Below are 15,876 nucleotides of genomic sequence, written 5' to 3' on the forward strand. Positions count from 1 at the left end.
TCGTGTCCATATTGTAACATCTACATTATAAATTCCTAGGTGTCAGCCTTGGCTTTATGGTAGCACTCTTGCCTCTGAGTGATAAGGATGTGGGTTAAGTTTACATAGGCAGTTTCTGTTATAAATATGGATATAGGAATTTATAATGGAGTAAATTGATCGTAAGTGCACACAGATATGTTTAATATTATAGATGTGCCCACAGAATGAGCAGCATTTTTCACCAGCAATGGATTGCTCCAACTATTGGCATAGCACTCGAGATATTTCTCACTATAGCTTTGCTGTAAAATGTATGTTTTGGGGGTGTCTCCATTTAACTGATTTCTGCTCATCAATGGCAAACATTTTTTTGAATCATTGTTATAACCCAGTGCAATTTAACCCTTTAACTTCCAGTGATTCAAGTTATCTGATTATTCCTTTATCCGAATTAATTTGTGCCTCAGTAGCAGTTTGGAGAAATTTCTACCGTAGTACACGTGTAGAAATACTGGGTAGTATGGGCTGCTTTATTTTAACTACTGATTTGTCTCAGCAATGTCGCGGTTTGATGACTGATACAGATGATGCTACACAAGGCAAGTGAAGGTCTTGCCTTCATAAATTGAAGGATATTACGAGGATTTTGAAGTATTGGTTAAATGAAACCTACTGCATTATTTATCCGTCTATAAAGATGAGACTGATTATACATAATTTTTTTATTTTTAAAGATTGCATCCATGGTAAGTTCGCAAGCTCAGTCCTGGTTCTGTGGGAGACGATGAGCAAAAGTCATCAGCTTCCAACTAGAGAGGGAGTAAACTTCGAACCTAGTTGTTTTCACATTTTCTGAGGACTAGGTGAAAAGCAGCACCAGGAGATGCCTTGGAGCAGAACAGTCACTTGCCTGTCCTTTTGGTTGTGGATCTTTGTATTTGTATATGTGCATGCATGATTTGTGGGGGTGCAATGAAACTTGAGGGGGGAAAACAACCAAAATTTAAGATGAAAAATTCTGCTCATTCCTATGATAAGTCAGTCTGGCTGGCTGTCAAATATAAGCCAATATCAACACAAATGCTAAGCAGAAGCAGGAGTGTTCAATGTGTTTCCATCCACTTACAACTTATAGCTTGAGGAAAAAGCTATTTAAGAACAGAAAAGCCAACACAAAAGAATCTTTTTTTAAAAGAGCACTACTGATTTTTTAAAAATGTAACTCTGATACATATACATAGAAATGAACTAACTGAGATCATGGCCTCATTGAGTTTAAGGCTGTTCTTTGATGTATGTGCTAGAAGATTAGACTAACCCTCTCCATAAAGTGTCTTATAAAAAAGGACAGGTCTAGTAAAGAACTTTGAATCTAGTTTTGACTCTGGACCCAAAAAGAATCAGGTTTGATTGAATCAAACCTATCAGATAGAAAATAACTGGTAAAATATAAAATCTTACATGCAGAAAATCAACCACCTCAGAGTAGGCTCCTCTTATTGGTCTGCAAGCCATAAATTCCTGTACATACAAACAACCTAAAGAAAAATTGTGACAGAAATCCAAATCTCCCCTTTTGTAAAGTGTGCTGTTGTTTTCCAATTTGTTTCTCCTCCCTTCCTGGAGGTACTGATGTTTGCTGGGGTGTGGTTCTATGGGTGCTGGTAGCCCTCCAGTACCTTATCAGGGTGGGCATTCTTTATATGTGACCCTAGATACTGAGTATTGGCAGGTTATTCAAACATGGGGGGAATGGAATAACAGCCTAGTCAGATGATACCTTCCTCCGATAGCTCTCCGTGCACTTTCCAGTAAAGATAACGAGAGCAATCGGAAGCAGGAATGATTGATTTTTCCCCCCTCCTTTCCAATACCAGCTAGATTCTGGAACGCGTGACTCTACCGTACCATATCATACATTTATTTATTAAGCCATTTGGGTAGTTCATTTAAAAAAAAAAAAAGTCCTTAATGCCAATAGTCTTTAATTTAGCACATTGGTTGCTACTGTTTTCATAATTTTATGATTTGTAATACAGAAATCTAATGGCATCACCTGTAGAAATTACATTTCCTGATGACTGTTTTCTTCTCATTCAGTTGTCAACCTCATGAACTTTGCTGACAGACATGTCATACATTTATTTATTTCCATGTGTGATTACAGCATGTGTAATTGCATATTCATTATAGTAGCAGGTGCAGCATTAGATTACAAAGTGTTTCTTTCCTTTTTGTACTTGATCCCATATTATTATTATAATAATTCAAGTTGTCGGCATTTGATTTCAGACAGTTCCCGGTTGGGTGTGCGGGTGAAGCTATCTATCTTTGACACATATTTCTCGGGTGGAGTCGTTAGTTTTGCTCTTACATCCAAGCTCTGCTTATCAAGACAGAGTGAATGGGTCTTGAAGCCGATATCCTCTTGCACTCGAGCCAGTTGTTTGTACAGAGAAGTCAAAGCATCCCTGAAGCACAGGAATCAGAATTATAACAACTGTCAACCTTTGTCGTCACTGGAAGATTTTCTCTTCTGCCTCATGCAAACTCCAACATTTATCTCAGTTGGCCTAGTTACTCTACATTTCACACAACCTCACAACTTCGAGCTCCAGAATTGGGGGTTATCATTTTCCTTTCTCAGCTGACACCAGTAAAGCAGATCAATGCAAGTTGCTGCTGGAGTTTCCTACTCCTCTCGGCTGTGCCACCCTGGGGAGGCACCACACGAAAGCCAGGTGCTTCCCCACCAGGACACAGCTTTAACCCAAGCTGCCCTTGCAAACCTTCTCGTCGCCAATTACGCAAGAGATGCAATAGCTTAATATAGAAAATAGATAAAATTTTCCCTGGTATGACATTACATTTACATATATGATGAATTAAAAGGCCTATTGTGATCATTAAATATCCTACCACCAATTGTGTCTCTTAGATTCAATACAAGTAATAATATTTGTTGTTCCATATTTTAAAACCAAGTCATTCATAGCACAAAGGGCAAAAATGAACATAATCTCAGATATTCTCCAACAGGAAGAGTGTTTGAGCACACTGGGCTTGGTCACAGGTAATTGTTGTCTTGGGGTAGGGTGAAGGTGGAGTCCATAGGTGTACACACTGGGCGAGAGAACATTACAAACCAGGTTAAAATTTGCAAATTCCCAATCTCGGCTCCATTATGAAGTGACGCAGAAAGAAAACAGTCCCTGGAAGAAGTGCAGACCACTCTGAGCAGATCACATGTGCCTCCTTAAGTGGTTTATTTTAGAACAACTTTGGCAGAGGGCAGGTTGTTAGTCCTTTTGGATGGAAAATACAAGCAATCGGAAGGGGGTAACAAGAACAATAAATAAAAATACATTTAATCCAAAAACAATGAGGACATCAACAGGGATAGAAAGACTTCATTTGATGAATAGAAAAGTGCTAAGGTCAATACTTATGATGGTTTAAGTGTACCATACCTGTATTGACAGTATTGGGAAGAGGCATGGTATACCTATATTAAAACACCTCTATGATGCTGACCTAAAAAACTAATGATGCTACTGAAAAGCATCTTTTTAAAAAGAATGCAATTGTCCTGACTAGTACTTTTTGGCACCAGTCTACACTTGGTTTACTCAAAAATAAGTGAATTGATTTGCATATAGAAATGGGATACTTGGAAAGATAGCAAGCTAATCTGTGAGTAGAGAGCATGAAACATACTGAGATTGGGCAAGTTTCTGTTTGAGTGCGTCGATGGTCCCCTCCAACTGATGAACCTCGTCTATCAGTCCATACTGCGCCTGGGGGAAAAGGGCATATGATACTTAGAATGGGAATCATGACATTTTTATCAACTCGCATTACATTTGATGAAGATAGTTCTCCCTCACTTTTACCCATATCTGCCTTGCATCCATCCCCCGCCCCCCTACCATGATCTTGAAGCATATACAATGATTGTCCTAATACACAGCATTGTGCAAACAGAATCATTACATGAACTGTATCCTCCCGTAAATACTGTATTAAGAAAATGTGCAACTGCATTGATCTGTAAATCACTACACCATATTATTTCTATTAAGACAAAACCCTTGCATTTATATCGTGCTTTTAATGTAAAAGCAGTCACAAAGAGTAATGGAATGTTGGCCTTTCTCTCAAGGGGGATTGAAATACAAAAGTGAGGAAGTGATGCTTCACGTGTACAGAGCCTGGGTCTGGCCCCATCTGGAGCACTGCGTTCAGTTTTGGGCACCAAATATCAGGAAAGATATATCGGCCTTGGAGGGGGGTGCAGCGTTAAGTTATGAGGGCAGGTTGCATAAACTCGGCTTGTATTACCTGGAGTTTAGAAGGCTGAGGAGTGATCTAATTGCGGTGTTTGAAATGATAAAGGAATTAGATAGAGTAAATATTGAGAATGTGGCGGAGCCACTAAGGGACTCCGATCAAATGTATATAATTCCCTTTAACAATATGTTAACTACAGCCTGAGTCTGTATCTTTGTATATACTGTTTGCATGTACAGAGCGCGGGCAAACGCGATGACGTCACGCCGTTCATCACGTGATCCCCCATCGGCGGGAAAAACGTGATGACGTCATGACGCCAGCCATGGGACCGCCCAAGCAGTCCTCGTGGAGCCTCCGAACTGACTAGACCTGTTTTCGTAGTTCTCGTGCATTGGTTTGTTAAACCCAGTTTATTTTATATTAAACATCGTTTGTTTGATCGCCTGAGTCGACCTCAGTCTCTTGATAGGAACTAGACATTCCTACATTGGTGACCCTGACTTTTGCGAACAGTTTTCGCAGAAGGAACGCAGCATGGAAACAAACGCCATTGCATTTAAGCTACCGCAATTCTGGGAGCAACAAGTGACTTCGTGGTTCGTCCAGGTCGAAGCTCAGTTTGCATTACGGAACATCGTTGCGGATCAGACCCGTTACTTTTACGTGGTCTCCGCACTCAACAGCTCCGCCGCCTCGCGGATCGTCAGCCTGCTTGAGAACCCCCCGGACGACCGCAAGTATGAAACAATCAAGGGGCGGTTGTTACAGGTCTTCGGGCTCATGAAGTCGGAGCGTGCCTGCCGACTGCTCGCTATGCCCGGCCTCGGGGACTCCAAGCCGTCTGAGCTCATGAGCCAAATGCTCACGCTCCTTGGCTCCGAACCGGAATGCTTCCTCTTTAGGGAGCTCTTCCTCAGTCAGTTACCGGAGCAAGTACAAGCTGCCCTGGCCCGGTCCGAAGTCACAGACTGCGCAGCGCTTGCTGCCGAAGCGGACAAGATCTTTGCGTTGACGCAGCAGTACTGCGCTGCCACGAGGCACCCATCCCCCACAGATGCCGCCCCAGCTCCTCAACCTGCGGGGTTGTGCTTCTACCACGCCCGTTTTGGCGCGAAAGCAAGATGTTGCCGCCCTCCCTGCAGCTTCTCACCCAAAAACAAAAAACAACATCAACTCTGGCAAAAGAGGACCGGCTCTAATGGGCGCCCCGCGGCTGCGATGGCAATTGGAAATGCTGGAAAGCTTCTGTTTATCACCGACTCCCTCTCTGGTCGACGTTTCCTCTGCAACACCGGGGCGCAGTGTAGCATCCTACCCGCGTCAAATCTTGATATACAGGCTGGGAGGCACGGCCTCTCCCTCGAGGTGGCTAATGGCAGGGCTATTCGGACCTTCGGCAGACGGCGGGTCCAGGTGTGTTTCGGCGGCCAGCGGTTTTGCTGGGAATTCATCACGGCCAAGGTCTCGCAAGCCATCCTCGGTGCGGATTTCTTGTGCGCTAACAGCCTCCTGGTTGATGTAAGGCACTGACGTTTAATCAATGCGGCCACGTTCCACTCCATCCCTTGCCACCGAAGTAACGCCATGTCGCACACCGTCTCCTGTGCGTTCCCGCCTCCGGATGAGTTCGCTCGCCTGCTAGGAGATTTCCCAGACCGGACCCACCTTCTCCTCCACGGCCACGAAACATGGTGTCGAACATCACATCACCACTACTGGCTCCCCGGTCTACGCACGGGCCCGGCGCCTCGAACCTGGCAAGCTCGCGGCTGCGAAAGCGGAGTTCGCCACGATGGAACGGCTAGGGATTATTTGCCGGTCGAATAGTCCCTGGTCTTCGCCTCTACACATTGTCCTGAAACCTGGCGGCGGATGGCGGCCATGCGGCGACTACCGACACCTAAACGACGCCACTACTCCTGATCGGTACCCGATCCCTCATAGCCAAGATTTCTCTGCCCATTTGGCAGGAAATACCATTTTTTCCAAAGTCGACCTTATCCGTGGCTACCACCAGGTCCCCGTGCACCCGCAAGATGTCCCGAAAACTGCAGTCATCACCCCATTCGGCCTTTTCGAATTTCTGCGGATGCCGTTTGGACTGAAGAACGCTGCACAGGCTTTCCAGCGCCTGATGGACTCCGTACTTCGGGACCTCAAGTTTATATTCGTCTACCTCGACGACATCCTCATCGCCAGTTCCAACAAAGAGGAGCACATCTGCCATTTACGCACCCTCTTTAGATGCCTCAGCCAACACGGCCTGATCATCAACCCGGCCAAGTGCCAGTTCGGCCTGCAACAGATTGATTTTTTGGGGCATCGCATCACATCGGACAGCGCAATTCCTTTGCAAACGAAGGTGGAGGCAGTAACATCTTTTCCACGCCCGCAGACCATCAAGGTCCTGCAGGAGTTCCTCGGTTTACTAAGGCAGCTCTGCTCATGCAGCCCCTGTACGAGGCCCTCAAGGGCAAGTCTGGCAAGGATCCGGTAAGCTGGACGGTCGACATGGACCGGGCGTTCGTTGACACAAAAAGCGCTCTCGCCAACGCGACCATGCTGGCGCACCCGCTGCCAGGTGCCACCATCGCCCTCACCACCAACACGTCAGACTATGCCATCGACGCAGTGCAGGAACAGGTGGGTAAATGGAACGTGACAACCGCTGGCGTTCTTCAGCCGTCAACTACAGCGAAATGAGCGGAAGTACAGTACCTTCGACCGGGAGTTGCTGGCTCTTTTTCTGTCCATCCGCCATTTCCGGTTCTTGCTGGAGGGACGTCCTTTCACTGCTTTTGTAGACCATAAGCCACTAACGTTCGCTATGGCCAAGACTGCCGAACCGTGGTCAGCCCGACAACAACGTCAGTTGACGTTTATCTCTGAATTCACCACTGATATTCAGCACGTGGCCGGTAAAGACAACCTGGTGGCGGATTGCCTCTCCCGCGCGACCATTCAGGCAGTCCAGCTCGGCATCGACTATGCCCGCATGGCTGCGGATCAAGCCTCGGATCCAGAGGTGCAAGCTTACCGAACCAGCCCCTCCAGCCTCCAAGCGGCCGACGTCAAATTCCACGCCGCAGGCACCATGCTACTTTGTGACGTCTCCATAGGAGATCCTCGCCCTATTGTGCCGGTCGCCTGGCGCCGAAAAGTGTTTGACGCCATACACGGGCTGTCACATTCGGGCATGAAGGCCTCGCAAAGACTGATGTCGTCCAAGTTCATTTGGCGGGGCATGCATATGGATGTCCGCGACTGGGCCAACACCTGCATGGTCTGCCAAAAGGCCAAGGTGCAGCGTCACGTCAAAGCTCCATTGGCCACCTTCGCTGTTCCGGAGCGACGGTTCGATCACGTGAATGTGGACCTGGTGGGGCCACTTCCACCTTCTCATGGGTTTACACACATCCTTACGATGGTAGACCGCACCACTAGATGGCCAGAGGCAGTTCCCTTGTCATCCACCACTTCAGCAGACGTCGCCAGGGCATTCAGCTCCTCTTGGGTCGCCCGTTTCGGGGTACCGGCGGACATCTCTTCTGGTCGTGGACCACAATTTTCCTGAGCTCTGGAACGCAGTGGCTCAGGGGCTCGGCATCAAGCTCCATTGCACCACAGCCTACCATCCACAGGCGAACGGCCTGTGCAAACGGTTTCACAGGTCGCTCAAAGCCGCACCGAGGGCCAGCCTCCAAGGCGCTGGGTGGGTGGACAGGCTACCATGGGTCCTGTTGGGTCTTCGCACGGCACCCAAGGAAGATCTTCGCTCGTCCTCGGCAGAGCTCGTCTATGGCCAACCGCTACGCGTACCAGGTGATTTCCTTCCGACTCCAACAGAGCCATGGTCCGCATCCAATCAACTCATCAGCCACCAGGAGGCAGCCAAGTGTTTTGCACCAGTACCAACGTCGCATCACGGCTTTCAGAGCTCCCACGTCCCAGCAGAGCTGAAGAACGCCGAATATGTGTTCATCCGCCACGACGCTCATCGGGATCTGCTCAAAGCTCCTTACACTGGTCCTTTCCGTGTGCTAGAGCCGGGAGACAAAACTTTCTCGGTGGATATCGGAGGTAAACCGGACCACATTTCGGTTAACCGGTTGAAGCCGGCACACTTGGACCTTGACCGCCCGGTCGAGACCGCACAGCCACCAAAACGTGGCCGACCGCCCACAGTCGCCGTGCCAGATCAAGCGCCGCCAGCCCGCCCGCCGTCCAGCAGCTTCCACTCCAACTGTACAGAAGTCGCTCTCACAGGCTTGTCAGGCCTCCTCGCCGTTTCACTTTTTCTGTTAAAGACAATTCTGGGGGGGGCGCATGTGGCGGAGCCACTAAGGGACTCCGATCAAATGTATATAATTCCCTTTAACAATATGTTAACTACAGCCTGAGTCTGTATCTTTGTATATACTGTTTGCATGTACAGAGCGCGGTCTCTTTAAGAGCGCGGGCAAACGCGATGACGTCACGCCGTTCATCACGTGATCCCCATCGGCGGGAAAAACGTGATGACGTCATGATGCCAGCCATGGGACCGCCCAAGCAGTCCTCGTGGAGCCTCCGAACTGACTAGACCTGTTTTCGTAGTTCTCGTGCATTGGTTTGTTAAACCCAGTTTGTTTTATATTAAACATCGTTTGTTGATCGCCTGAGTCGACCTCAGTCTCTTGATAGGAACTAGACATTCCTACAAGAAATTATTTCCTCTGGTGGGGGATTCCAGAACAAGGAGGCATAAAATTAGAGCTAGGCCAGTTAGGAGTGAAATCTGGAAGTATTTCTTCACACAAAAGGTAGTGGAAATCTGGATCTCTCTCCCCAAAAGGCTGTGGATGATCAGTTAATTGAAATTTTCAAGACTGAGATCGATAGATTTTTGGTAGGAAAGGGTATCAAGGGGCACGAAGAAAAGGCAGGAAAATGGAGCTCAGGCACAGATCAGCCATGATTTAATTGAATGGTGGAACAGGTTCTAGGGGCTGAATAACCTACTCCTTTTCCTATGTTGAAAATGTCCCAAGGCGCTTCACAGAGGTGTAATAAAATGTACGGAGTCAAGGAAGGAGATATTAGGAAGGGTGACGGTCAAAGAGGTGGGTTTTAAGAAGGTTCTTAAAGACGAGAGGGATATGGAGAGTTGGAGAGATTTAGGGAGGGAGTAACGGGGTCTGGGGCACGTCTGCCAATGGAGAGGCACGAGGAATGGAGTTGTCATCAGGGGGTGGGGGTTTATTGAGCTGGAAGAGGTTACGGAGAGAGGGAGGGGTGAGGCCATGAGGGATTTAAACATGAGGATGAGAATTTTAAATGTGAGCCATTGGGGGGGCCGAGAGCCAATGTAGGTCAGCAAGGACAGGGGTAATGGGCGAGTGGAACTTGGTGCAAGTTAGGATATGAGCAGCATAATTTTGGATTTGCTGACGTTTAGAGTGAAGATTGGGAGGTCAGCCAGGAGTGCATTTGAATAGTCAAGTCTGCAGGTCACAAAGGCATGGATGAGGGTTTCAGCAGCAGACGGGCTGGGCAGGGACAGAGGCAGGTGATGTTATGGAGGTGGAAGTAGGTGGTCTTTTTTATGGGGAGGATCTGTAGTAGGTTGCTAATAGGTTGGTTTAGCTGGAGACAGTGGCCAGGTACGGGGATGGAATTGGTGACAAGGGTACAGATTTTGTGGTGGGTCTTCCCAACATTTAACTGGAGAAAATTGCAGTTCATCCACAACAACCAATCTGACAACACAGATGCAATGGAGGGGTTGACGGAGGTTGTGGAGAGGTAGAGCTGGGTGTTGTCCGCGTACGTGTTGCTGCAGTTGTACAGGGCCTTGGTGAGACCACACCTTGAGTATTGTGTGCAGCTTTGGTCACCTTATCTGAGGAAGGATATTCTTGCCATGGAGGGAGTGCAGTGAAGATTCACCAGACTGATACCTGGGATGGCAGGAATAACGTATGAGGAGAGATTGGGTCGATTGGGCTTATACTCGCTGGAGTTTAGAAGAATGAGAGGGGATCTCATTGGAACTTATAAAATTCTAACAGGACTAGACAGACTAGATGCAGGAAGGATGTTCCCGATGGCGGGGGAGTCCAGAACCAGGGGTCACAGTCTAAGGATAAGGGGTAAGCCATTTAGGACAGAGATGAGGAGGAATTTCTTCAGCCAGAGAGTGGTGAACCTGTGGAATTCTCTACCACAGAAGGCAGTTGAGGCCAATTCATTAAATATATTCAAGAAGGAGTTAGATATATTTCTTAAGGCTAAAGGGATCAAGGGATATGGGGAGAAGGCAGTGACAGGGTACTGAGTTTGGATGATCAGCCATGATCTCATTAAATGGCGCAGCAGGCTCGAGGGGCCGAATGGCCTACTCCTGCTCCAATCTTCTATGTTGCATGTGGAAGATAACTCCCATTTCTGCAGATGATGTCACCAAGGGACAGACTATACATCAGGAAGAAAGGGAGCCGAGGATAGATCTTTTGGGGACTCTGGAGGAATTGCTGAAGATGTTATGATCAGATAGGCAAGAGTGGAATCAAGTGAGGACTGTCCCACTGAGCTGGACAATGGAAGAGAAGCATTGGTGAACAAAGGTGTGGTGGACTGTTTCAGAGAGGTCGAACAGAGAGGGTTTGAGGTCAGTCACAGTCGCATTGGTGACTTTGGTTTGGTGCTGTGGCAGGGAGAAAACCTGATTGGAGCCATTCAAGCATAGAGCTGCAGGAAAGATGAGCATGGATTTGGGAGGCAAAAACATATTCAAGGGCCTAGGAATTCAGTAGGCTTTGCGCCCAGTTATCGCCCAAAGAGGGCTTTTGCGCCACTTGCTGAGCTTTCGCCGATATTCAGCGCTGCGGTAATGGCAGCGTTAGCCAGTAGCGCTGCGCCGCCACCGATGACGTCATCGGTGTGCGCAGTGCCCCGCTACCAGCCCGACCGCCATATTTAGTTGCGGCCGCAAACAGCGATCAGAAAACGGGGCCGTACTGTAGCCTTAGTGGTGCGCTTTAAGGTGGAGGTGCGGCCGGCCGCTTTTTCGGCGGCCGCCTGCCCGAACCTCCTTCCCCGGCCTCCTCCACCCCCCCCCCCCCCACGGCATTGCCGGCTGCTTTCCGCGAACCCGGCACTTCTCCGTGGTGCCGGGCTCATTTGCCGGCACTATCCAGCGGCGATCTCCCCGTTGCAGGCACCTCCCCCTTAAGAGAAGGAGGAGGCCTGCAGTACCGCAGCGGGTGGCGCAGCGGGTGGCGCAGCGGCGCCTAGAGCGCTGAAATTCAGTTTCAGCGCCCCAAGCGGGGGCGGGCACACCCTGGAATAGCGCCCGGTTCCGACTTGGGGCGCAAAAGCCGAATATCTGACAGGCGCAACTGGCTCCGCGCTCAGCGCTAACATTTGGGCGCACGCCAGCTGGCGGGCCCAAAGTGAATTTCTAGGCCAAGGACTTTAGAGAGGAAAGAGAAGTTTGAGATGGGGTGGTAGTTTTCAAGGACAGAGGGGTCGAGGTGGGTTTTTTGAGGAGGATGGCATGACTGGTTATGAAAAGGAAGGGGATAGCACCTGAGGAGACGGAACCATTTACAATGTCAGCTAGCATGGGGCCAGGAAGGAAAGCTGGGTGGCCAGCAGTTTAGTGGGAATGGGGCCAAGGGAGTAGGAGGTGGGTCTCTTGGATGAGATGATCTCCAAGAAGACATGTGGGGAGATAAGAAAGAAACCTGAGAAAGATGTGGGTTCAGGGCTAGGGAAGTGGAAAGCAGGGCTGCAGCTGAACAATCTAAGTGGGGGAAAAAAGTCCATTAGCTCCTTGCACGTTATTTGAGATGTGGCGGAGGGGTTGGGGAGAGTGGTTTATGAAGACGGTTATCATAGAATGGTTACAGCACGGAAGAAGACCATTCGGCTCGTCGAGCCCGTGCCAGCTCTCTGCAAGATCCCTTCAGCTAGTCCCACTTCCCTGTCCTTTCTCCATAGCCCTGCAAATTTCTTTCCTTCAGATACTTATCCAACTCCCTTTTGAAAGCCGTGATTGAATCTGCCTCCACCACCCTTCCAGATCCTAACCACTCGCTGCATAAAAAAGTTTTTTCTTGCATCGCCTTTGGTTCTTTTGCCAGTCACCTTAAATCTGTGTCCTTTGGTTCTCCACCCTTCTGCCAATGGGAACAGTTTCTCTCTATCTACTCTGTCCAGACCCCTCATGATGTTGAACACCTCTATCAAATCTGTGCTCAATCTTCTCTGCTCCACAACCCCAGCTTCTCCAGTCTATCAATGTAACTAAAATCCCTCATTCCTGGAATCATTCTCGGAAATCTTTTCTGCACCCCCTCTAAGGCCTTCACATCCTTCCTAAAGTGTGGTGCCCAGAATTGGACACAATTGGGGCCGAACCAGTGTTTTATACAGGTTCATCATAATTTCCACACTTTTGTACTCTGTACCTCTTAGTAATGGAGAAAAGAAACCAGGTGTTATCGGTGCTCTCCAGAATAATTCTGGAGTAGCGTGCAGTTTTGGCAGAAGCGAGTGAGGCCTGATGGCTCTTGACGATGTGATCCAACCAGATCTGGTGATGGATGGCTACAACAGTTGCGCAACAGATAGGCTCAAGTCTCCACCCCTTGGATTTATGTGAATGAAGATGGGACCATACTTTGGGGAATGATTTGTATGGAAAAGAGTTTAAAGTTTTGCTGGAGACAAAGGTGGCGTGGTTGAATAAACCAATCTCTGCAGAAGTATTTTTGCGAATGGATCGTCAAAGACTAGGCAGCTGGGAGTTTGAAAGTGCAGTTGTAAGTGACTTGGGGGAAAGTTTTTAGAAGGAAATGGAGTAAGTGACTTGGGGGGTGGACAGAGAAAGAAGTGGGGTAAAACACTGAGCATGTATACAGTTCAGATTTGACATCTTTGTCACGGAATAAAAATAAAATAACTCTCACTGGACCGTTGATCACTTTTTTACATATTCAGTCCTTGGCAAGCTGCTTGGCGCCATGCATTCACCTCCTAACGAGGAAGGTGGGACAGCCTGTTGGACAAGCTGCTTGGCGCCATGCATTCACCTCCTAACTAGGAAGGTGGGACAGCCTGTTGGACAAGCTGCTTGGCGCCATGCATTCACCTCCTAACTAGGAAGGTGGGACAGTCTGTTGGACAAGCTGCTTGGCGCCATGCATTCACCTAACGAGGAAGGTGGGACAGCCTGTTGCTGTGGATTTATCGATGGACTGGCATCAATGCCACATCACAATTGAGCAAAGTGATCAACAATTCAAGTGGGGAAACCCAGAATTTGTCCGTTTCGCCTCGCTGCTTTTTTTCTCCTGCGACAGAAGTGCTCAAGATTTGACAATCTTAACACTGCTTCCAAAACACCAAATTGAGTCACAGCAAAGGAACGTGGGCTGTTCCCCTGATGGCTTAGTTACAGCAGCATCCAAACGTTTATAGCAGTGGGCTGGAATCTGTGCACCACAATTGGAAAGTGGGCCACAAATAATGAACTCACTTTTAAGTCAGATAGAGTTGGAATCATGGCAACTAGTTTATCATGGCCCAATAAGTGCAATTGGTTTCAATTATATGAAATTCTAGAAAATTTACTGGTGTTTGGGGATCACATCCATTATAATTAACACCACTGGTTTATGGTGATCAAATTCTGCTTCCATTACATAGGATTTGAGGATTTTTACTAGTCCTTGGGGAATCCCATTTCGTGAGTCCATTCATTGTCCATGAAACTTGCAAACCATTGGCCTGTATCATGATTGAACACCACATCCAACTTCCAATTTATTTTGTGCTCTTTGGAGTTACTGAATACTCTCCCCACCTCCTTCATGTCTGTCTATCCATCCTCCTTCCACCTTGCTATTTTACTTTTCTCTTGCTTTTTTTCTCTTCCCCATTCTTGCTCGTCTGTTATTGCCTCTCTCTCATTTTGTTTCAGAAACTGTGGTAGAGAAAGGCACTCGGGCAGGGGAGTTAGTGGCAGCAGCATTTGACTCGGGATAGGCAGGTTAGAGGCACCAAACACAGGGGCTTGTTGGGAACACATACCAGAAACACTGCTGTACCTTTTGGGAATTGCAGTCAGAGAGCCACCTGGCTGCTGGTCTTCCAATGGTGGAACAGTTTGTTGAATACCCCTGATTTAGTGGGTAAGTGCATGTTACCAGGTCCTAGGTTCAATCTTCAGCTGTGCTGAGCTAGCTCACCTCCGCCAAGGCAGATCGTCAGGCTATTACAGTTCACCTCGAAGGCCCTGGGAGAGGAAGAATTAAAATCCGCCAAGGCTCCTCTTCCTGATCACTTAACACAAGAGCCTTGGAGGAAACTGTGTGTGTGTAAATTTGGCAAACGCAGAATTAGGCATGGCTGTCATTCTCCCATAATCATAATAGGCTGCTGACACACACACACATATATATGATGAAGGAAGGGAATTGTGGACACCGTTGGAATCATAACTCTGTGTTTTCAGGAGAGGAGAGGAGAAAACTGGTGTTGAAAAAACAAACCAGCAGGGATGAGGACTGCGTGGAGAATCCAGTTACTGCCTTTTTCTACAAAGCTAACCACTTGGTACTTAGCCAAGACATAACAAAGCCTGTTGAACAGAGGCCAGTGTGCTAGTATGCATATGTACCAGGAAATTATGGGACAAGAACCCTTAATCTCCTGAATGTGACTCAATTACTTCCAAATGTCTCTCCCACTTTGCATATAGTGAAAGCATTAAGTTCTTCCAGATGCAGTTCCCTATCATTATCCTAACAATATGCTCAGAATAGTATGCCTCGTTAACCTATCAAGTCTTTACAGTCTTGTATGTTCTTGATTAAGCGTTCTAGATGAGCTGGAAATATCACAAAACAACATAATAAACTTTTATTCTTACTTCATCTCTGGTGAGATCAACATTGGGTCTGTAGGTGCGAGTCTCAAGTCTTGTATGAGCCACTTTCAAAGGGGCAGCCTTAGCTCGAAGATCAGCTTCAAGGCGTCGAATATCCTCTTCAAGATCTGCGATCTCCTCTAAGATCTGAGTGAGAAAAAGGACACAGAACACTGATAGTTTTATCAGGAAAACAGAATAAGTCGCTTCACAAAATCAACCCTTTCCTTTTTGAATCTGGCATTTTGTAGACCACAAGCATATTCTTCAAATTGAAAAGCCACTATAAAGAGCCTTGTGTAGGACACAACCATGGTTAAAAAAATGATGTGATAAATCAAAAAGCAGCGTTGGGTGATGGCAAGCTTGGGTTTTAAAAGCCTGAAGATTGTAGGAGGAAGAGGTAGACAAGAGGTAGTTTTGAGAAATTGGGAAAGAATGATTTAGAAAAGCAAAACATTGGCCCGGATTTTGTGGTCAGTGGCGAACGAACTGTGCTCGCCATTCATTACGCTTACAGCTGCCCACAGACGTTTAGTGGGCTTTTGCGTGGCAGCTTATGGTCATCGGGAGTCCGATACGGCGCGGCTCCTTCTACAGGGGATCTGGGACCTGTGTGAACAGGGCAAGCAACAGCGTGTCTCCTCAACCAATCAGATTGAAGAATCCTTACTGAGGCGTGCAGA

General features: G+C 47.7%; 1 protein-coding gene across 2 annotated transcripts in view; it reads right to left on the minus strand.

Moving 5' to 3' along the window:
* Nucleotides 1-1,950: 1,950 nt before the first annotated feature.
* Nucleotides 1,951-15,876, minus strand: part of tekt2 (tektin 2) — a 28,917-nt gene continuing 14,991 nt past the window's right edge. For both annotated transcript variants that reach the window (XM_085962559.1, XM_085962560.1), the window contains exons 8-10: nt 15,194-15,337; nt 3,700-3,779; nt 1,951-2,453 (exon numbers count right to left, since the gene is read on the minus strand). In XM_085962559.1, the coding sequence (XP_085818685.1) occupies nt 2,240-2,453; nt 3,700-3,779; nt 15,194-15,337 (438 nt within the window). In that variant the 3' untranslated portion in view covers nt 1,951-2,239. The remainder of the gene's footprint in view (nt 2,454-3,699; nt 3,780-15,193; nt 15,338-15,876) is intronic.

This window comes from Somniosus microcephalus, chromosome 20 (assembly GCF_052327205.1).
Source record: "Somniosus microcephalus isolate GS21.2 chromosome 20, FLI_Smic_1.0, whole genome shotgun sequence".
Classification (NCBI taxonomy): Eukaryota; Metazoa; Chordata; class Chondrichthyes; order Squaliformes; family Somniosidae; genus Somniosus; species Somniosus microcephalus.